We start from the raw sequence: 22,708 nt of genomic DNA, 5'->3' as shown, positions 1-22,708 counted from the left end.
AATTGACCTGACAGTGTCATGGCTTTCTATTACTATCACTGGAGATCTGATGGAAACTTGTTCTTTCTGTTTTGGTCACTAGAAGCTATTTTACAACCTCTCCATTTTTTTATATAACTCAGTCCAAGTTATTGTATTTCTTGTACAAAAAGTATCAATATCAAAGTTGAATATATGGTTGCTGACTCTGTCATCTGGATAGCCACCTTCTCTTTTTCATGTTATTTAAGCAAACAGAAGAGTGGGAAGAACAAACCTTCAGCCAGCCAGAAAATAGGTTTGTTAGCCTCCTATCAGGTTTACCTACAGAAATTTATATTGGGCTGTTTGTTCATTACAGATAGTGAGGATACATACATTGGCTAAAGAGTAAAGGATTAATATACTCCGAGTTTCTAAGCTGCAGTTTACTTAAACGTTTTAGTAAGTATTTTGCGGGTCCACACATTTTCAGCTTAAAATAGGGGCCACAGAGGAAGTGTGGTAAATTGCCTGCACCCATTTTAATATCTGATTATTGTTTAGCATTGGACAGTCTGGTGAAACGTAGGCAGGGAGCAGCTCATTCAGAATGGACTTAGACATAAGTGAAGGGAACTGAGTGGCTGCCAGCAACAAAGTGCTAGTTTGCTGAAAAAGGTGAAATAAATCATTACTGAAAGATCTGGGGAAAAAACAGTTTCACAAATAAAACAACCCCTCAGCTTCTAGCTAAATTCTATGTTAAAAGAATACTTGGAGATATAGGGTCAAAACACCCATAATCAGCCATGGGCCTACTTGCAGAACCTATGCCTGTAGTACAGCTACAGAACAGGTGTGTGTCCTGAAAAAAAGAGTTAGAGCCAGGCAGTTTTTAACCCCAGTATCTGCTTAATGGCTTGGGTAAAATCTCTGTTTTCTGGCACCTACTTAGGGCAATACAGGAGGTCAGTAAAGGAAAATAACTCACCTTTCCAGCTGCCCAAGTAGGATTTAACAATCAGATGGAGAAGAGGCAGCAGCAGAGCGTGACAGATGGCTAGAGCTGGATTTTCAAAGTGACTGTTCTTCCTGAAACTTGTGCTCCTGGAGGGTAGCCAAGGTCAATCACTACACGACGAAGGTGTGCTGAGACACTTGGCCGTAATGTCTGCTCTTTCAAAGCGAGCCTTTGGAACATGTGGATTTGCTGTTTGGGAATGCAAAGCCAGTAAGAGAGGACCCGAGCCGCTCGCGGGCAGTTTGTCACAGGCTGCTGCACGGCCAGGACCGCAGTGCTGCCAGCAGCCAGCCAGCCAGAGAGCCCGGGCAGGAGCACAGAAATGCCAGCCATAATTCACCACACGAGACCCATCGCGATCTCCAGTGTACACTGAGGGCTGCTTTAGTAAAGCCACTGGAGTGGCAGTGGATCTAGAGACTGGGCTTTAAATACTGTGTGTGAAAAAGCTCGGTGACAGATGCCTGTCTTTCTGAGCTCTCCTGCTCCCTGTCATTAAACTCAGCTCCCTCCTGGGAAAGCTGTCCTGTGGTTTTGCTTTCGTCTTTTTAATCTGATGTCTATTCCTAAGCCATGTGCTGTCTTGGGAATTCCCGAGTCTGAGGAATATTCTGGAGCTAATTGCTCCCCAACCCACAGCCCTGCTTCTTGCAGGTCTTCTGAGTTACCATGCGTGAGCTTCTGTGACTCTGTGCTGGAAAGGCCCTGCTCCTCCCTACCCCTGTCCTGCTGAGCCAGCTCAGCAATGCTTCTTAAGCATGTGCAGTGGTGTTCAGCACTTCCAGGCCCACCACAATCCTTTCAGAGGAAATAGAGGGGGACTTAAGCCCCCACCCTCAGTGTGAGTGTTGTCTGAAGGAAATCACAGAGCTGATCTTGAAGTTCTCTCTTTCTCTGGGCCCTTTAGCATGGCAAGGCCAAGCAAAAGGGGCCTGTTTGCCCATCAGGAAACCCACTAGGGTCTGATGGGGGGTCTGAGATGGAGAGCCGAAACTGTGGCTGTCTAGTCAATACTTAAAAAAGGACAAGACTATTCACGTCTCTTGCACGTGACACGTTCTGTTGAATGACACCTTTGTTTAGAAATGCCTCTGGATTTGTACAGAAAATCAATACCACTGTAGTAAATCACTCCTTAGAGAGATTTTGTGATACAAGTTACAAAGTCAGCATTGATTTTTGTTGAAAGATCAAGATTTCCATACTCTGTAGTATTGTTTCTCTACATAAAGTTTCCAAAATACCTGGGGACACATCTGTCAGGGATCAGCAAGTGGGGGCTTCACCTCAGAGGAAGGTGAGCCAAGGGTGACAGCAAGGCACACAGAGAAGACGCTAGTTTCACCAGCAAAGGTACTTCTTTAAGAAATGGAGCAGGTCTGGTGGGAACAACCAGGGTCAGCCTGTACTGCAGTGGCTGTCAGGCAGGCCTGTGGTGACGAGGCAAGTCCATAGAGTCAAGGCCTGACGTCAAACCAGGAGCCAAGCCTGCAGGTCAAGGTCCAGACCAGCAGGGCACAAGGCCAGAGACAGCTACAACACAGCTCAGGCAAGGACCAGAGCTGAGAGTCTGAGCTTGAATGCAGCCACCAAGCAAAGACAGGGAACACCCAGTGACACTTCTCACAGCACTTTCTCACACAGCTCTTTTTGTTTGGGACTCATCCAGGGTGCCACAGCTGCAGCATATCAGAGCTGGCACTTATTTTTCTTGAAGATAATTGTAAACAGCTGTCTTCACCTCTTGCCTGCTTACAACCAGAGCATACTGTTCCTTAAAACGTATATTTAGACACAGTTCCTTTAGCTACTACTTTTTCTTTAGTAAATTCATGGCTGTTATGTGTACAACAAAGAAACATCTTCCACATAGTTTGCCATGTTCCCAGTCAGCTCTAGTGGGAAGGAGTGCAGACACAGGCAAATGTTAAGAAGGGGACAGGAAAGGTGGCTAGCCTGAAAGGAGAGTCGGGGATAGGAAATTTGTGTAGGGTGGTTTCAAGAGCAAGCTAGTGAAGTGGGCGGACGTGTTTTTGTGTGCCTTTTTCCATCCTCCACTCATTGGTTTGTCTGTAGCTTCTGTTGTCGTGAATGTCTTCAAATCCAGCTGCCTTCGAGCTCTCACAATCTTTTCTTCAGTCCACAGCTAATGAACTGTTTGACTTGATTAAATCTTCCTCTTCTTTGCCTCCTTCCATTCTGGGCCCCATGCTTGACTCTTTGAAGTGCTTTTTCTTGGAGCAGTTATTTCAAACTTCACTTAAACTACATTTAAATCAAGATCAACTTATTTGCTTAGGGTGCCTCCTTCCTTCCACAGCCCAACCTGAGAAAAATAGTTTATCATGATGTTTCTCTAGCCTTTTCCCCAGGTCTCAGCCTCTGCACACTTCTATTTCCTAAAGCAATGTGACAGAATGTCTTTTCTTTTGTGCCAAGATCTGTGTAGGTCAATTATGTGTTGGCTGTTTGAGAATGGTGCTTCAGCTGGCAGAGAAGCCCATCAAGAAGTCAAAAGTTGTAGCCTGTTAATTTTTTAGCTTAAACCTTTTTCAATATACTCAGAAGTTACCTATAGTGGCAGTGATACACATAAACCAAAATTGAATATGAAAGTGCTCGGAAGTATGGGAAGTTTCGTTAATTAACAGTATTTGTTTTTCTTTTCCTTAAGGGGCCAATGTTCACTCGACTGACCCAAGCCGTGGACTGACTTCGTGGGAATGGGCTTGTTACACAGGAAGATCAGAATCTGCCTTCATCATGCAAAAGCTGATGGATAGGCCATGCCCAGAACAGTTATGTGATCAATACAAACCAGAATGGCCAAAGATGAAGGAACTCCTTGCCAAGGCTGCAGAGCCAAAGACCTGTTTGCAGAGGATTTCTGAGTGCATGAGGTCAGCTGTCTCATTCCAGGCTTTCCATGGCCCAGAAGAAGGTGGGGTCCTTGATCACATGGTGAAGGTGACCACAAGCTTAGGCAGCCCTTTCATTGCTCTGTCATGCAGGACTGTGTGCCCAGGAAGCCCACCTTCTGTGGGAAAACGCAGACTGGCTGTGCAGGAAATCCTTAGGAAGCAGAGAGCTGAGGAGATCCGATCCCTGGACAAAGACCATGTTAGCAGCTATGAGAAATTATTTCAGAACTCCAAAATCACATTGATCCCCAAGAAGAAGGACCGGCGAGCCAGTCTGCAGCCCGTCAGCCTTGCAGTGTCTCAAGTGAACACTATAGCCACCAGGAAAACAAGCCTCTTGCCGCTCCACCTGCTCAGACGGAGCAGTGTGAGACCAGGATTTGTCATCCCCAAAGTCCGTATCAGCAAGGCTCCTCCTCCCACCTTCCAGCCAGAAAAGGCGAGAAGGAGGAGCAGTGCTAAAGATGACCCCTATTTGCAGATTCCTAAATGGAGGTACAAGGAGCTAAAAGAGGAGCGGAAGAAGGCAGAGGAACAGGAGAAGAAAAGAGCCGAAGAGGCTCAAAAACAGAGGCAGGTGTCTCCTGCCAGATCCAGGACCTGATTTAATGGCAGTGAGGAAGGTTTGAGAGCCATTAGTCTTGTTATCTGAGCAAGATAACAGACTGCATGCCATCATGCGTGCCTGCTGTTGCTGGAGCTGGAATACTGAGCAATGGCCTTTACAGTGCATAAACAGGGCAAGGGCTATGCCTTGGTGTGTCTGATCATGGACGTGAAGGTACTTTGGGGTGGGAGACAGAACAGTTTACCTGTCTGCTCTATAGGAAATTTAAGTGGTGCCATCCTTTTATGGTTTCCTTTTTTTCCAGTTCCAGGTGAATGACAGAGGAGCAGCTTGAAAAACAACATGTGTGAAAGGATCATATTTTGTGTTTGTTCATTTTATAATGGACAAAATTGAGGAGTTGTGCTTTTGACACTAGATATTTTTCCTCTCCTTGTATAGGTAGACATATTTCAAAGTTTTATAGTAATAAGGAAAAGTTTAAAATATACCACAGAGTCTCAGTGGGCAGTGAAAATCCAATCCTATAATTGTTTTGAATATACCAAGCACTTTATATTATATTAATACGGTAATCAAAGTTTAAGACAGTATAGGTATTAAACTGTACAGCTCTATATGGTCTGTATGGATACAATTCTTAATGATATTGTTTTGTTGAGTATAAAGAAGGGCTGTATATGAAATATTTCTATAGTTGAGGTATTCACATCCTCTGCAGATATAAATCAGGGGCAAGGACTGATTTCTTTGGAGCAACAGAGAAGCTGAACTAATTTTTGTATGCCACAGTCACCTAACATTTGCCTCCCCCATTAAGTTTCCCTGAATCCACTATCTGTTGTCTCCTCTTTAGTCTCAGGGATTTCTTTGTCATTGAATTTAACTGTGAAATGAGGGAGATGGCGAACCACAGGTGGGCTTTTTTTATATATATATATATATTTAAATTCCTATTTAAAAAATAAAACCACCAGGTTTATTGTGAGTGTCTACTCTAGGACCTTTTTGCATTATAGCCAGGACAGAATAATCATGCAACTTCTGGAAATTCAAGCAATTTTCCGAGGTATCAAGTCTAGCCAGATGCTATGAAAATCCAGTCAGTATCAGGCAGCTCAGCCACTGATGTTTGGAAATCATGGCTGGATTCATTGCGAGCTTTGATATTATGCACCTGGGTGCCCACAGAAGGCAGGACACTACTCCACTTTCTCAACACTGGAAGAAAACACTCCCTAGCACTGAAGGTAAAGCAGGAATGGACCACGATGGTCCACAGTAAAAGACTGCCACATCAGACATCCTGTCCCAGACCCTGAAGCGCACTGGATACATGGGGACACGCTGTCCTCACGATCCAAAGACTCTAAGAGCCATTCTCCCATCCCCAAATCTGATCTAAACTGTTGGGTTGGCCAGGGCAGCACACTGTGCTTACAGAAACACATCGTCTAAACTTGCTGCTTACTTAAAAAAAAAAAAAAAAAAAAAAAAAAGAGCACATTCATAACGGTGGAGGTCAAAAGGAAAAAGTAGATGCTACAGTAAATGTCCATATTTTTGCTCAGGCTTTGCGCCTGTTTGATAAGAAATGGGCTGTGGTGTGTTCTCCTCATGGGGTTGCTCTGCTGGAGCCCAGGCTGACCACAGCTGCTGCTCTGACCATCTTCTTCCAACAACTAAATACAGAGAAAACATTTACACCCTTTACTCCCACAGCACAAAGGCTGGCCAGAGTCTCACTGAACATGTAAAGAAACTGTACATGTCATGGAAGAAATAAATTCAATCGGTTGCAAACTGGTGCCCAGGCTGGTATTGCTAGCTAGCAGGGCTGGGGTCAGGTCTCCACAGAGGTTACAGCAGACTCGTGAAACAAGGATTTTCCACAGATCCTGTTCTTTGTCCATCTTTCTGGAATAGCTGTGCTGACTAGGCTGCTTTGCCAGATAGCCCTCCAGCCCAGAGCTGATGGAATAAGCACCCTGCTAATAAACCTCTCCAGCACTATGAATATAAAGAGGATTTGGGTCTGTGACTGCATCAGTTCTGTGCAATTCATAGGCACTAATGTTGTAATAGGTTTTCTGTGACCAGAATATAAGGTAGAAGCTGAACTCATTTCTCTGGAGGGTAAGAAGATGCTCTTTTAGCCATCTGTGGCAGAGATGCCAGGATGGATTTTGATGTGGTACGCTGTGTTGAATGGTTTAACTACTAATTTCTGCTTACTGCCAGCCCAGTGTACTTAAGATTTAGCATTCAGATTCAGCGTTGAAAAGCAACCTGTGCTGCAGGTGAATTTGCACTCTCAGGACCACTTGCAGGAGACACACAGTTGCCAGGTGCTCTCAGGGATTAACATACAGTGTGTTAGACGCAGGGGCTGAAAATGAAGCCTGTTTTCTAACCCTTTGTACTTCACTGTGTAAATGTGTATAAATATGTGGTGTTTCCATTAAAAAGAGGCACAAGCTGTTGAACTTATCTGGTGACCTTATTCTTCAGAGAGCAGTGGGGAAGTCGCCTGCCACTCCTCAGTGCAGGGGAGCAGGGAGGGGCAGGGGCACAGCTGCCAGGCGGTGGAGGAGGAGGGAGAGGTCCCTGGCACAAGCTTGGCAGCTCCAAATGACATCTCTCTCGGTGAAACGCAGAGGTGACACCCTCTGACATGTGTATGTGTTTCTTCAGAGCCCCAAAGAAAGGAGCCTGGGCAGTTTTTTGGATGTTCAGGAAGGTCCCAGCCCGTCCCCTCACGCTGCTTCTGAGCCCGCCGTGGCCAGACCCAACGAGCACCAGCAGCAGCAGAGCTGCTCGGAGATGCCAGCTGTAAAGTAGGGCAAAAAGATCTGCAAGAAACGGGAATTATCCTCACATTTTTCCTCCTTTTAAATCATCACAGGTAGAGTTACAAACCGATGCAGCCATCTGGGTCATTTAGAGAGGCTGTTCATTACTTAGTTAATTACTCACCAGGAGAGTGTATTCAGCAGAGACAGCGGCGGATGAGGCAGCCAGCAGTCCTCTCCAGGCAAGCTGAACTGGATTGACAGTTCTGCAGACTCTCTGTACAGTAAATTGTGCAATTAAACCTCTGAATTCCCAGTCACTAATGAAAAGTGCTAAGCTAACATTATTAGAGATAACAACCAGCAGAGGTAATCCCTGGGCAGAGAGGAGAGTGGACAAGAGGTAGTGGAGGCAATGAGGGGGGAAGAAAATGCATTGGCGGCTCTGTCGTGTCTCTGATCTAAACGAAGGCTGGCTTTTTGACCCAGCCGTTTCTGGCTATTAAGCAGACAAGAGTTAAGAGCAGTCATAAAGGCTTGCTGTGGTCCACCAAGGAGTATATTACTCAAAAAGAGTGGGATTCAGCATGGGCCTCCTTTGGTGTCTCCAAAGTTTCTCAGAGCTGGCTTTTCTACTTGTTTCAAGTAACCCTTTTCAGCACCTCTGCACACCTTCCTGAGCACAGAGTAATTGGTTTGTACAGCATATGCAAATACATTCACTTACTTTCTTAGTAAGGTAATGGTATACTCCACTTTCTTAGAGGTAATGGTATAGATATTGAAATATTTTAAGCTTCTTTTTTATTTTAACAATGAATAGCCTGTAAAATGTCACTGCAGTCATTAGGAGGCAAAAGTTATTGTTACAAAAACAAACCAAAAAAACAAGCAAAACCTCAACCCAAGCCCCCAGGTCCCTCAGTCTTTGTTATCAGTTGCTCTGATGTAATGTAGCTGCAGTATATATCCCACGTGGAGAAAAGAAAATAAATAGATTATAAGTAACATGAAAAAAAGGTTTTATTGAATGGGCAACATATCCAGTCGCTACTGTGTCCAGTAGCTCTCTCTTCCTTTGGTAACACGTACATTAAATTCGTACAAGACAAACTTACCTTGTCCTTATTTATGCTAGAAACAAATGAGCTGATAGCCTGGATGGGGTCTGCCACGTCCCAGGATGCTCTTTTGGAGCTTTTTATCCAGCAATGCCTTTGGACACAGAGTTGTGAAAGACTTGATCGGAGGTTGGGGAAAATCCCTTTGACAATGTCTTGAAACGAAGAGAGTCAAATAAACTTGTCGCTCAGCAGGCTGGCCATCAGGGACCCTTGCTAAAACGTAGAGCATCCAGTCTACCAAAACGTAATCTGTTCAGATGAGTACAAACTCAAATTAACAACCCATCTGCTGTTCCGAGAGCTGTCACCTCAGCGTGGCCAGCACTGCTTGCCTGCGTTGTTACCACACTGCCCATCCACCACGAAGAGGTAAGCAAGCAGCACTTTTTGATTCACAAGCAACAACACTTAGGTCCCTCCATGAACTAGAAATGTTCAAGGCTACCAGGCCTGCCCTTTGGAGAACTAAGAGGAGTAGGAGGCAAGGGGCAGCTTGCAGAGCCATGAGAGGCTGTTTGTAGGGCATGCACAGATCAAACAATGAAAGCTTGACATCAGCTCATTCAGAGCAGGAGACATCAAGTAACTGATTTCAGCATAGACATGTTTCTGCTATTGCTCCTCCTCAAATAAGTCCAAAATTGCTCCTTTATGTTAATAGGGAGGCCGAAGGTGATGAACACAAACCAACTTTAAATAGTTTGTGAGGCAACAGGTTCCTCGTAAATAAAGCTCTTCAGTTGAGTAACTCACACAGTCCTGTATCAGCTCAGTCCTACCAGGTTTTCCATGGGAGCTCTACAGGCTTTTTATCTGATCTTCCTGGGAACATTGTTTCTCTAGGATCTCCCCCGACAACCCAAATCATAATAATAATAACAACAATAATAATAACAATAATAATATAATAATAGAATATCCTGAGTTGGATAATAGTAATAAAGATGATGATAATAATAATAGTAATGCTCATTTTAATTGGTGAGTATTTTAAAAAAATGCTCGTCATCCCCACATAGCATTTCTCTCAAACCACTTCCTCTGCTTGCAGAAGGCCAAGGGAGAATTATTTCCAGGGAAAATCAGTTTGGAAAGCCCACCAAGGACTGGAAAATTGTATTAGGATATAATATTTGCAGTGTTTCTGACCACAACTCTTGGGTCATCCAAGTAAGCAAAAATAAAAACATTCATACTTGAAAGGCATGGCAGGGTGTCACGGTGCTAGCAAAGAGGCCTGGATTACCAGAGCATCATGTGGTAGTTGAGAAGGGCCAAGTCGTATTGCTCTGGAGAACAGGAATTTTCTTCTGCCTGGAGAATTCCTGTGTACAGATAAATGCAGCACTTAAGGAAAACTTCATAAGCTGTGCACTCTTTTTGCCTTGGGTATAGAGCTGCTGACCACTAAGCATAAATTTCATCAGCCAGAGCCACACTTAGACCACGACATGCTTTATAATGCTAAATTTTCTGAATAAGGACATCCCAAACACGGTAAACTGAATGTCCCAAACCAGTGAACACTTTCATTCCCTGCCTATGTAATTAAATTATATTAATTATGCATGGTATTAAATTAAACCATACCCATAAAAATATCTGTAGGTAACAGTCATACATTATTAATATATACAGTAGTAGAATTATATATTTAGCATTTATATATTCATATGTATTTACAATTTTTTAAAATATACACATACAAAAGGCCTCTCACCTCCCAGCGATGATGTAGAGTGCTCCAATATGTTAATGGTGACCGTTGTAAGAAAGCCAGCAGTAAATAATTGTTCTGTAATAGCCTTTTATTCGGGCTATAATACAGAAGCTACAGAGAGAAAATAGACCAGCTGCCTTTTCACTGAACACTATGGAGCTCTTGCATGGAAAAAGGCAGGGGTTGTGTGAAAAATCATACTTCATTGGGTAATTAAAGTTTTTATGCATATTAATTTTGCCTAGTCAGGTTAAAATTTGGCACTTCTCTCTGCATGTTTGAATTCACAATGTTCTTAGCACTCTTTCACGGCTACAAAACTGCACAGAGGCTTGTGGATATTTAGCAGGCCAAATGTTTCTGGTTTGGGTTGCTCTTAGGAAAGCAGGAGAGGCTGGGGAAACGGTTTCAGGTGACTCCTTTCCCCCCTCCCATTGCAGCAGCTTCCGACACGAGTGGCAGTTTTTTTGCACAAGCCCTCCCCCCAAACAAATAAAAAATGAATGCAAGCCCTGAAGAGGCAAATGTGGAAAACCCATGCTAGAAGGCTCCATCCTGGATGCATTTAGGCACCGACTGAACTGCGAGCACTGGTAAATGTGGATCAAGAGATGCTCCAGCTTCTCTGCCCGGTGTGTGCATGTAAGGTATTTTTATCAGGGCTGTAGTAACGGAGACCTGCTCAGGGCAGTGTTAGCACCTGAGGCGTTTCTGAGTATCTGTACTTAAGGCGATAAAATATTTACATCACAACTGCATCTGGCGATAGGATCTAAGGTTTCTTCATGCTTGTCTCCGCTGTACTGAAGCCAGTTTCTTGCAGAAGCTGGTCGCGTCGGGATGATCTGCTTCATTATGTGACACAAATCAATAAGTGATTCAGTTAAGTAATTGCCCCACTAAAAGCCCTATTCCAACACAAGGTGAAACAGCATTTCCGAAGAATATACAAATGCAGTTGCGTTGAAAATAGACATGCTTTATTACCAGCTTGGCTCCTTTCCCAGGAAAGTGCAGTGAAATAGCCGTTGCTCAGGATTTGACCAGTTTCCATGGCCTTATAAGTGATCGCTTTGACCACCTGGTATAATCTCAGACTCCCCAAATGTATCATTATAACTGAAATGAAACAAGTCACTTTTGCTGAGCAACAGAACTGAACAGACTAATCGTGCTAGATTAATTTTGCTTTGATTTTTTTTCCTTGAAAATTCGTTTTGCAAACTTGAGTTCTACTAACATACTCATTCAAAGAAGTACTCTGTGGATGTCTGACATGATCATTTTTTCACTTGCAGTTTGTGAAAACTATTTTTTTATTCTGTATGTGATGGATTGGATTCGCCTACTTTTTTTTAAATACATCCATGGGCACAACGAGCAGCGTTTGCATGTGGTTTCCCAGCCACCAAGAGGCATCCTTCTCTGAGTGCCTTTCTGGGCTTCCCTGGGGCTTTCTGCACCAGCAGTGCAGAGTATTTATGAACCTTAAATTGAACTATCATAAGGCTTTCATGACTGACCTAGCTGCTGTGCTCAGAGAAAAACTTCGACTGCAAGTCAGCTCTCCAAAGACGACATAGGCAGCTATCTCAGTAAGGTCGTGTCCGTATTTAAAATAAATAATAACAGTTGAACTTGTGTAAGTGAAGAGCTGAGTTGAACAAATAGGTACAACAAGCAACACCCACTCTCTTATGTTGGTTTAAATCAGGCTTATACTCACTTGGTTTAATCTATCAAAAATAGTTCGAGATTAAAGTGACATAAATCATTCATTCTGAAATTAGAGTTTCTGGACAGAGAGTGGTAGTAACCTAATTAAATTGTTGGTGTTCCTTTTAAACAGGGAGTGCTGCCCTTTCACGGGCAGAGGGCTTTACCCTCCTCTCCTGCTTGAGCTCTGGCTTGAGCCCTGGGCCCACCCATTTCATTGTCATAGAACCACAGAACAGCTCAGGTTGGAAGGGACCTTAAGGATCACCCAGTTCCAACCCCCTGCCATGGGCAGGGACACCTCCCACCAGACCAGGTTGCCCAAAGCCCCATCCAGCCTGGCCTTGAACACCTCCAGGGATGGGGCACCCACAGCTTCTCTGGGCAGCCTGTGCCAGTGCCTCACCACCCTCTGAGTAAAGAATTTCTTCCTAACATCTAATGTAAATCTCCCCTCTTTTAGTTTAAAGACATTTCCCTTTGTTCTCTCGTTATCTTCCCAAGCAAAAAGTTGCTCTCCATCTTTTTTTTAAGCCCCATTTAAGTATGGAAGAGTTGGATTAAGGTCTCTCTGGAGCCTTTTCTTCTTCAGGCTGAACATCCCAGCTCTCTCAGCCTTTCTCCATAGGAGAGGTGCTCTGGCCCTCTGATGGATTCGTGGTCCTCCTCTGGACCTGCTCTAACAGGTCCACATCCTTCTTGTGCCAGGGGTTTCCTTGTACTGGGCTGGGCTTTCCTTACAGCTTTCATTTTTTCAGCAGGACAGCAAGGTCCATGTTTCTCATCCACAGCCCATGAGCTCTTTGCTACACAGCAGAGTCAGTGGCACCTCCAGCAGCAGTTCACCGCCTCTTACTTACCCTCAGCCAATTAGCAGTCTCCCTTTCATTAACATGGCTCACAACTTCTGCTCACACGCTTCCCAGCACCGTGCGACAGGTTTGCATTATTGTTTGGGTGACTTTAAAGTACTGCAGTGCAGGGTGAGGAGCCATATCGCTACAGTCCTGCCCAGAGAGCTGCTCTTCTTCCATCAGGTAAGACACTGGCTTCATCTTTAATTCAAGGCTGTCTTTAGAGGATCACAGCCCCAGCTCAGGAACAAAGTGAGCCTGACAACAATCGGAGGCAGATGATGAAATATTAATCCATGCTTTTGTGACATCCAGGCTGGATTATAGTAATTCCCTGTTTGCAGGTCTTCCCAAGGCCTCCTCCTACAAAGCACAGCTTGTAGGGAAGTCAGCCGTGGGATTTAAATGTGTCCTGCCGACAAGCAGCCACCCTCCCAGCCACTAAGCTTGGAGCTTACTCAGAACCATCGATCAGTTCTTTATGTAAAGGTATGCCGTGAGCAGAGTGACAGCAGCAGTTATTTTTAGCCACTAAAAACACATCTCAGGTTCAGGATGCGTCCTACCTGCATGAGAAAGAAATGGAGAAAATCTATAAACCCAGTAGGAAAGCTCTGTCTCTTTCCTTCCTCAGCCCATCACCCCAGGACACAGAACATGTGCTACATTGGTCACCCTCCTTCTAAGGGGTTGGGTGGCGTTTGCTTAGCGCACGAATTAGTTAAATTGAAAAAGCAAGAAATGAGGCAGCAGTGAAGAGCTGAGGGTTGTGTACCAGCAGCTGGAATACAATCACAGTAAAGAGAAGGTGAGGCTGGGCAAGAACAAGGAAACCATCAGCATAGGGGACATGGCTGATGGCAGCACCAAGAGAAGAAAAGAGATTAAAGCCAGCATCATCATCCTGATGGTTGCAGAAGCATCGAAGCTTCAGCTGTTCCTATCTATGTAGGCACATGCTTGCTTGCTTCTCACCTCCGTGCCTCAGTTTCCCTATCAGTTACATAGAAATACTTGCCTAAATCCCTAGTCAACTCAGAAACAAAGCCACATAACAGAAACTATGTCAGTAGCGCGCTATCAGAGCACACGTAATTTCTTCAGGAAGACGTGCAAAGTCCTCTGCAGATGGTGGAGGCAGCTCAGAGAGCAGCGGAGCCTGGGGCGACCCTGACGAGAGTGAGGCCTGGCACATCCTCAGCGTTGATCAGCTGCTGCTCCTGGCTAAGAGGAGACTGAACCTGTACAACTGCTCATGACAAAAAAAGCATAAGAGTGCTTATGCATTCCCTGCAATAAGCAGACGTTGAACATATCAGTCTTTCAAACCCATGAGATAAAAAACACACATGCTTTCCCCGGAATAACAGCAAGGTGACAGCATCTTTGGCCTGTTCTTCCCACTAACTGCTTTCCTGAGATAAATGACATACTGAAAGCTTTGCTTAGAAATGCGAGGCTAAGAAGTTTTGCCTCGTGTACCGCCATCACACACCACATTTTTTGATAGCTCCAACTTCTGGGGATTCCAGTGGGCTATTTAAGAGATTTATGAAGTCATGAAAGCAAAAGCCAGGTCCGTGCAGTCTAAATGACATTAAATCCCTGTGTTGCCATTTCCCATTAGCTAGACTCCTGAAATCCTCGTGGCAGCCCAGAAGACACGTCAGAGATGACACTTAGAAGGGATTTAAGTGAATCACGCGTAGAGTGACAGAATGCACAGAGACAAGAGGGAGACAGATGGAGGCAGCGATCCAGCTGCAGAAGCACATGAGATAAAGCCAAATTCTAATTTAACAGCAATTGTCTCCCACCAGGGTTATTTAAAAATCACATTAACGTATGGACATGAACTTTGAATCTTCCCAGGCAATCGTGGGTTTGCACCCACCCCAATAACCTTCATATTTCTAGGCCCAAGGTGGAGCTCATTAAGTAGCGTTGCCTTCTCTCATATGGCCTGAATGCCCCCCACATCCCACCAGATCAGGCATGTTCAGGCATGTTTATCTTGCCATAGTTATCAAAACCAACCCAACTAGCTGATAATAAAGCTTGTGAAACAAGTAAAAGATGATCTGAGCATGAATTGATACATGCTTTAGGACGAGATATTTCATTACTTCAGGCTGGGCAAGATCACTTTAAAAGCCATGCAGTATTCAAGCATCATCTTTCCTCAGCTCCTTTGATTTTTTTCATAAATATAGCCGAGGCAGATGATGTTTGGATGGGGTTATAAAAACTTCCTGTGCAGTGAGGGAGAATCACGTGTGAGAATGAAGCAAAAGGTGGTGAGCATGGCCCCAGGGACACCACAGCCAGCTGAGCCCACCCCCCGTCACAAGATGCAGGACATGCAGCAGTTTTTCATCTGTTTTAAATGAAGTTATTGAATTAAATATAAAAAGAAATGCTACAGTCAGTACAGGAGTCAGACACCTTATTTTGATATGAATTGGAATATGTCTTACCCTGCCTTCAGCTTCAATTTTAATGATGCTGCCAATTGTCAGCTTCAGCTTCCAGAGTCAACAATGCCATTTAGATGCATGAAGAGTCTCTTGTTTCTCAGAAATGGAGTTTAAGGTGGCCTGCAAACTCCTTTATCGACGCACTGGTGACACTGTTCACAATTTTAAGATAACACCACGAAAAGCCTCATGGTGGAAAGGAGGGGCAGCTGCAATTCTTGCTCACCAAGCTGCACCCACACCTCTGCAGCAAGGTCTGTACCTGTGCAATCCTTCAGAAGAGGCTCACACCTTTCCTAGGATTCCTTGAAAAGCATTTCTGCTAACGTTATTTATATATGCATTTTTCCCTTGAGAAAATGTTTACTGAGTTAGGCAGTGAATGCTGGGATACTGGCAGGGCATGGAGCTATTTAAATAGTTTTACGCATCTGTTTTCACAGGCAAACCCTATCAAATTGTAACAATGACCACATTTTACTGGTAAGCAATCAATTTTGATGAAAGACAACAAAAGCTTCCACTGAAATGGGCTAGAAATTCAGATCCCTTAAAATCTGAGTCCGTATGCCACTAAGTGCCACACTCCAGGCATTGCTGTAAATGCTGTTTATTGAGGGACTCGTGCATGCTTTTATTAAGCATCACCAGAAGACATTGTCACACGTGGTGGGCAACCCCACATATTTTGTGTGTGGTGCAAACTCTAAACATATAGTGTGGTCTGGAGGCAAACACTTGTGTCTTCCCCTCTCCTGCCAGCAGCTCACCAGCAGCAAGCCTTCGCAGGGTGCCCTCAGGGCTGGATGCTGCTGGACACCAGGAACACCCCATGTGCTGGGGCTCTCAGAGCTGCCTGAGCCGCACAGGCCATGCAAGACGGTGTCCAGAGCAGCGGCCCCCCAAACCCCTGCATCAATGGCATTTGGGTGTAAACCTCAGAGACCCTCACAAAGGAAGCATACAGAGATCACATTCTGGTTAAGACCAAGGGCTGTACATCACATCATTCCTACAGCTGACTGGAAGAGACCAACACACGGTGACTCATTTCTAATGGCAGAAGCTGTTGAGAAGACTCACAAACACTTTCTGATACTTCAGAAGACCTTTTAGGCTTTGTTGCTGCTGATTGTTCAGATGATTAAAGATAGAATTGAAAATCCTTTTCTTCGAGTATCTGCTCTCTTCTCTGATGTACAAATTTCTGTCAGGCCTGGACTCTCGCTGTGCAGCTGAGGAAATTCTGTGGAAGCCAAAGGCACCTTTTGAGTGTTACTGTTTCTCCCCTTGCCAGAAGCTCTCACTTGGGATGCCAAGAGGCTCTCACCTCAGATTTCAGCAGCACAGTTGCCTCCAGCAGGGCAGCTCCAGTGAGGGTAAATTTCAGGGAAGTGGGACAGGGGAGTTTGGGGCAGGGTCACTAGAAGACCACAGAACAGCCACCTTTTTTGCAAGAGCTGATGGGAAAGGTGAAGAAAATGGGATCTGTGCCTACAGGAATGATGAGGCCGGGCAAGTGAAAGCTGCTAGTCCATCACACATGTATTTCTCCCTGTCACAGGGACATCATGCTTTGCTTATTCTGAGTGCCTTAGACAAAGTAATCCTGATGTATTATGTGAGCTGTATACACTTTTTTCTGAACTTCCTTAAGAGGTCTTATGTCCTCCTCCCAGCTCCAACCTCAACAGGACCAGGTGCGTTTCCAAGAATGCCGTCTGTAACATTTCCCTCTCAAAAATTCACAATTAAATCAGCTCAGTTTGCTACCACGATCTTCTGGTAATATCCCCCCCAGATTTTGTCTGTCTGCCAAACTGTCCCTCAGCAAATCCACAGAAAATGCCTACCTGGCTTCAGCGTTCAGTGGCGATTTCAGGGAGTGAAGATGCGTGCTCAGTGTGAGGTCTCTCTGGGGGCTCTTCCAGCCACTGCTTTTAGACACCCTGGACAAGCTCTCCCTCAAAGAAACCTAGCCCAGCACCAAGCAGTCCCAGCTGCTGTACCGTTTGCACGGCAGGTGTGGGAGCCAGGCCAAAGCATGGCATGGCAGCCTGTCCCTGAGAGACGCCAGCAGGTGGGACAGGCCTACGTGTTACATGCTGCTGCCTCCCTGCCTCCAAGGGACTCCAGGCCCAACAGGCTTGGCTCACAAGTTAAGTCCCTCTTCCTACCCCTTAGCTGATGTTTTTTCAAAATATTTTTCTTCCTTGTTACTATTGGAAATGTCTGTGAAGCAAAAAAAAAAAAGTCTCACCCAAATCAGCACTGATCAGACTGAAGTGATGCCGCAGCCAACTCCAGCAGACGCTGTCAGCAAGCTGCGCAGGGACAGAGGATTTCTTCTCAAGAAGCATTTCTGTTAAGCGTGCACGGTGAAAACAAGCCTGTCTCTCCTTTTACACTTGAACAGGTTTTGCTGCACAGCTGATGGAAAGCAAAAAGTCTTCAGCCGTACTGTTATTAATGCCAGCAAACATGGCTGAAAATACACAGGGCTCATATTCATTGCCTGTAGCTTATATTACCCATTAGAACTATAATGCTATCAAAGTAATATTCTCTATTTACATCAGCACTAGCATTTTACCTTGAGTACATATCATAAGCTAGCAAAATGCAGTGGCCCATAATGAACACAAAAGTGCCATCTTTAGACACCTTTCAGCGCGCTAGTGCTAGGTCACTAATGCTGTTTAGAATTGCTTCTCAGGGTAATTGGTGTGCCTCTTATTCCTGAAGTGCTGTGCTTTAATCTTTTCACTCCATAATCTCGGCTCCTTATGAACAGCCACAGAAATATTCGTATTTTCAGAACATAAAGGAAGATAAATCAGGAGTGAAGTTCCTGCTTGATTCTGACTATTAAAAGCCTTTCAACAGTACCTATTTCTAGGCTGAGCAGGTACTTTGCCAATTGCTTTGCAGTCTTGCTTGGTCACAGGATAAGCAAAATGTGAAGCCTGAAGTTAGAAGAAACTGAAGAACAATAACCCTGGGACTGCTTTTGTTGATAAACTTGGGTTTTTTATCATGCCTCAGAAAAATGACTGTGGTAAGACTTACATTTCTGCTGAGATATACTATATACTCATTTATTAGGAATAGCAAAATAAGGGCATTTTTCCCTAGTTATTTAAATTGGGTAATACCAAATTATATAACGTGTACATAAATATATGTACACCTACATATTTTATGAGTGATTATTTTGCTTCCTATCTAGTAAGCTCATTTACTCCACACTATTTTGTTCAATCTTTTCCAACATAACTAATTTTTTTTTTCACTAAAAATATCTTTTCTTCTGAAGTTGCTATTCCAGCAAGCATCACTGCATAGACAGGCGCTCCTGATTCCAAGGAGCTCTGCTGAAATCCCATCCCCTGTTTTCAAAATCACGAGACTTAGACAACGAGACACTGGGCTTGTATTTTACATGACAAATTTTGTTTCACTCGCTGAAACTAGGGCTTTACAACACATTTGGGAGTCAGCAAGAAGCCCAGAAGCCAATGTTAGAGCAGTGGTTTAGTAGTCACAAAGCCCCAGAACTGAAGCACATAAAGTTGTCTAACATTGACATCCCTCTGCAGAGCTCCACGAGAGTAATGCACATAAAGCAAAAGGTCTGCCCTCCAGACTTCTTTCACCATTTTTCAGGTTTATAGGCTTACGAGGTCTGAGAAGAGAGACATTTGGAGGTCCATATCTTAAGTTTGTGTATGATCTAGCTTGACACTCCAGTTCTGCAAAACAAACCTGACATTAGCTTTACACCTTAGAGACTATCACTGATGTTAGCAGGACTCCCTAAACACAAAGTACAAATCCTCTCTGAAAAACCAGTAGCCTTCACAGGATGGAAAAATACTATTTTGCATTACAGAAAGCTGAGTGTTTAGGCATCATCAATCTTCTCAGGATGGATCTGGTGGTAACGTTGAGTAACGCTGTGCACCGGGGGGCTAGCAGAGGATTCTGCCTTTTAACCTGCTCCCAGCTGAACAAAGTCACACCTTTCACAAGGGACCAACTATCCGTGGGTGACACATGCTGCGCACAGTGACAGCCAGGAAAAAGGCTGTCTATAAACTAACCAAATGCCATGAACCTAGGAGAGAGGAGCATTCTGAGTCATGATAAATAGTCAGATCACGCTCTATACTTTCCATAAATATTTATCTTAGAAACAATTGGCTAATGGTGAACCAACTATTAGCATGTAAAGCAGAGCTCTTACATTACAAAGTATAGGTTTCCAGTGTGTACATTTTAGGAGCTATTTGGCACGGTGAAAAGCGAGGCTGTGTGTTTAACAAACGTCCTCATAATAGGCTGAATTGAAAGGCTTATTTAAGGTTTCAGCCTTTCATTCCCGACCCCTCCAGCTGTCACAATTGTCATATCAGCAGCAGTGGGCTGATGTTTATTCTGTTCTGGATGATAAATCAGGCCCTAAAAAAGAACTCTTATTTGCTATTCATTATATTTTACCCAGCAAGTAGGGATTAGGTGGGGAGTCTGCTTCTAATGTATTTTTTATTAGCAACTCGGATTTAAAGCAGTGAAAAGCTACCTGCAAGAAGGATGTCAAAGGTGTTCATCCAAGCTATGTGTTCCTAGAAATCTGATCTCACATTGCTCAATGCACCTGGGATGAATAAAATATTAGATTTTAGGTTCTAAATCTGACTACTTTCTTTGTAGGTATACACACACTACAATATTAATTAGGTCTCACTTCAACTGAAATACATCTCAATTCCACAGCCTACATGCATGTACACCCAATGCTGGCTCTTGCAGCAAAGAGAATGCATTTCTTTAAATCTTTTGGGTTAAAAGAACCATAAGTTTGATAAAATTTGTTTGCATTTGTAGATTTTCCTCATCCAAAGTTCTCTCCTGTGCAAAAAGATTCAAGGCCATGTAGATTTACGGATCAATGAGTTGTATGCTTAGTGCAAAATTAAGCACTGCAAACTGTGGTCATTGTGTACTATAGGAAATGGTCAGTGTCCAGTCCTGAAACATGATGATACCTCATCTTTTTCTCTCTCATGATCTTCTAAGAGCACTTTCACAGAACACTACTGAATTCACTACTAGACATGAAGCCAGCTTAGTTGCTGTCTTTTTAATGCATTTGCTTCTCCATATGTACAAAAGTGATGTCAGTATCTTTTTGAACATGGTTTCAGACATCCACCGACACCTGACACATCTACCAAAAATGACTTGTAAGAAGTTATTTTACTTTCTTTCAAAACCTGACATTTGTCAGCCAAACTGAAGGATAAAACCCATTTTGCTGAACCAGCTTTAGGCACAACAATGTGAGAATATAACAAAGGTAATCCATGTGTCCTACTCTTGGCTGTAGAGAGCTCACAGCTCGTTAACAGCTAAATGATTTTTATAATCCTTAAAATCACTGTGGATTACAAATGCGTTTCTTTTTTAAAGCTGGGAGTGACCTACAGAACCCTAGCCACTTGAGTTTTCTAAAAATACCTTCACTACAAGCTGGGCAGCAGAGATTATATTACAAGGGGTCCTTTCAAGGTCACTTGCAAGATTTATGCTTGCAATGGGTTTAATGCCTCTGTCTCAGTGTTGTCCCAGCCTGGCAGGGTTGGGAGTGAATTTTGGAAGAAAAAAAAAGATCAGCAGCATCCATGTGTGCTTGTCAGCTCCAAGCAGTATTAAATTATATTTAAGATTGTATTCTGTTCTCACCTGAAATCAGCATCCTCAAGGTAAAGGGAAGAGGTCTTTGTAACATACTTCATTCATGGAGTGCTTTGTAAAATATAACGCATTCCACTTCTCCTCTGGGGTTTCCTATCTACGCACCTGCGTTAACATTTTATGAGAAGATTCACAGAAATAGCATACACCAGATGCAGTCTCTTTTCTGATGCAAGATGAGGAAAACCAATAAATGTGTTCTTAAAGGAGACCCAAGAACACACCAACAAGCAAACTACAAGACTCTGCCTTCTTAAGAAAAAATCGTACATGCCAGAGGTGTCATAGAGAAATTTTGAGGAAAAAAAGGAATTCCATAGAATAGCAAGTTAAGTACCTTTACCAGTTATACATAATGCAATCATGCACAACAGTTACCAATGCCACACTGACAATGTACATTATTTTTACCCATCTGTTGAGGAAGTTTGAAGATTCATCACTGTAGGCTTGACTCAGTTTCTTCTCATCTATCCTCTCATCTAGGCTCTTACAGTCAATATAATCTGGATTCCTCTTTTACTGATAAAGTAGATGTTAGCTGTAACCACTTGTGTGTTGAAGACATTTCAACATCTTTACCTTGTGGACGAAGAGGTTTGTGTGCAAAGAAATTCAACTAAGACTGAGATTTCTCTTCTTTACATAATCGTAGCATCTAACCAGCAACATCTCTTCCTGCTCAAACATTAACTGTACCCTTACTGACAGACCCACATTTTCCCAAATGCAATGAATATATCCTAATCCTAAAGGTCAAAGCATTGGCCTAGACTTCAATCTCATTTAAACTTGATATACGAAAATCTGAAGGGGACACAATAAGTGGTTTATAATATGCACAACTTCCTCCTCTGTGAAGACCGTAAGCATTCAGAATAATGTTGTTCTAAAGTTACAAAAACATATGTGCAAACCATCCCCTTCACCTCTGTATGAAAGAGATTGTTAGGAATAATTATGGACAACTCAATCAACAAGCGTGCCAGATGTCACACCCATGTATTTTTCCAAAATTTAATGAAAGAAGACAAGTTTTTGAACAATGTAGTGCATGACCGCTGAGGCTAAGGAGCTAACATTGCAATAGTCTGAAGAAAGAAAATCTATCGTATTTGTACTGTGAGGTATCCTTTATGTTTATTATATACACACTAACCATATACTAAATATAGAATGCCAAAAATATCAGAAAGCTTCCAAAAACCCTGTGGTCACTTATCCAAAGTCTTCTGTGAATCACTTGTGTAATGGCACGTACAATGCAATGTTACCTGTAGTATTACAAGAAGCCTGCCAACTCTTCTGGTTATAAAACTTTCATTTCTGAAAGAAGACTAGGACTTGAAAAGTAGCAGAAAATGTTAAATCTCATTTCCTTTACCATACTGATTTATTACCAGTCTAAGATTCTATACCTTGGCAAAGACCTAGTGGGGAAACTCCAATTTCATAGTGGAAGACAGCAACGTGCCTTCTAGTTGGAAGAATCCAAAACAGCTCATCCACTATGTCATGAAACTTCCTAATAATTTTCACTAACTATAAAATGTTGATTAGTCTTGTGGCATTCTGTACTAAAATTCCATAAAACCCACAAAACTCCACCCTGATTTGCACTGTGCTTATAGAAAAATGAGCCCAATATACAATCTCATGCTTTATTGTTGCATTATTGTCACTTTGACAATCCCAGAAAATTTCTTTTGCAATCATTTAATATTAATATCTGAACATCTGCTGTGCTTTTATGTTATTGTGACATATTTACTTACTTAGAAAGTATAATAATCATCA

The 22,708-nt window shown here is 43.2% G+C and overlaps 1 protein-coding gene and 1 long non-coding RNA gene across 2 annotated transcripts in view; one reads left to right on the top strand and one right to left on the bottom strand.

Annotated features, from left to right (window-relative positions):
- ANKRD33B (ankyrin repeat domain 33B) overlaps positions 1–7,303 on the top strand; it is a 43,924-nt gene extending 36,621 nt beyond the window's left edge. The window contains exon 4 of the mRNA XM_040548203.1: positions 3,657–7,303. Within this exon, the coding sequence (XP_040404137.1) occupies positions 3,657–4,507 (851 nt within the window). The 3' untranslated portion in view covers positions 4,508–7,303. The remainder of the gene's footprint in view (positions 1–3,656) is intronic.
- LOC121065392 lies at positions 6,912–9,981 on the bottom strand. The gene is made up of 3 exons (XR_005817035.1): positions 9,584–9,981; positions 7,448–7,540; positions 6,912–7,323 (listed from the first exon to the last, which is right to left on the bottom strand). It is a non-coding gene; the product is annotated as an uncharacterized LOC121065392 (long non-coding RNA).
- Positions 9,982–22,708: the final 12,727 nt, after the last annotated feature.

This window comes from Cygnus olor, chromosome 2 (assembly GCF_009769625.2).
Source record: "Cygnus olor isolate bCygOlo1 chromosome 2, bCygOlo1.pri.v2, whole genome shotgun sequence".
NCBI lineage: Eukaryota > Metazoa > Chordata > Aves > Anseriformes > Anatidae > Cygnus > Cygnus olor.
This window is presented reverse-complemented; position numbering and strand designations above follow the sequence as displayed.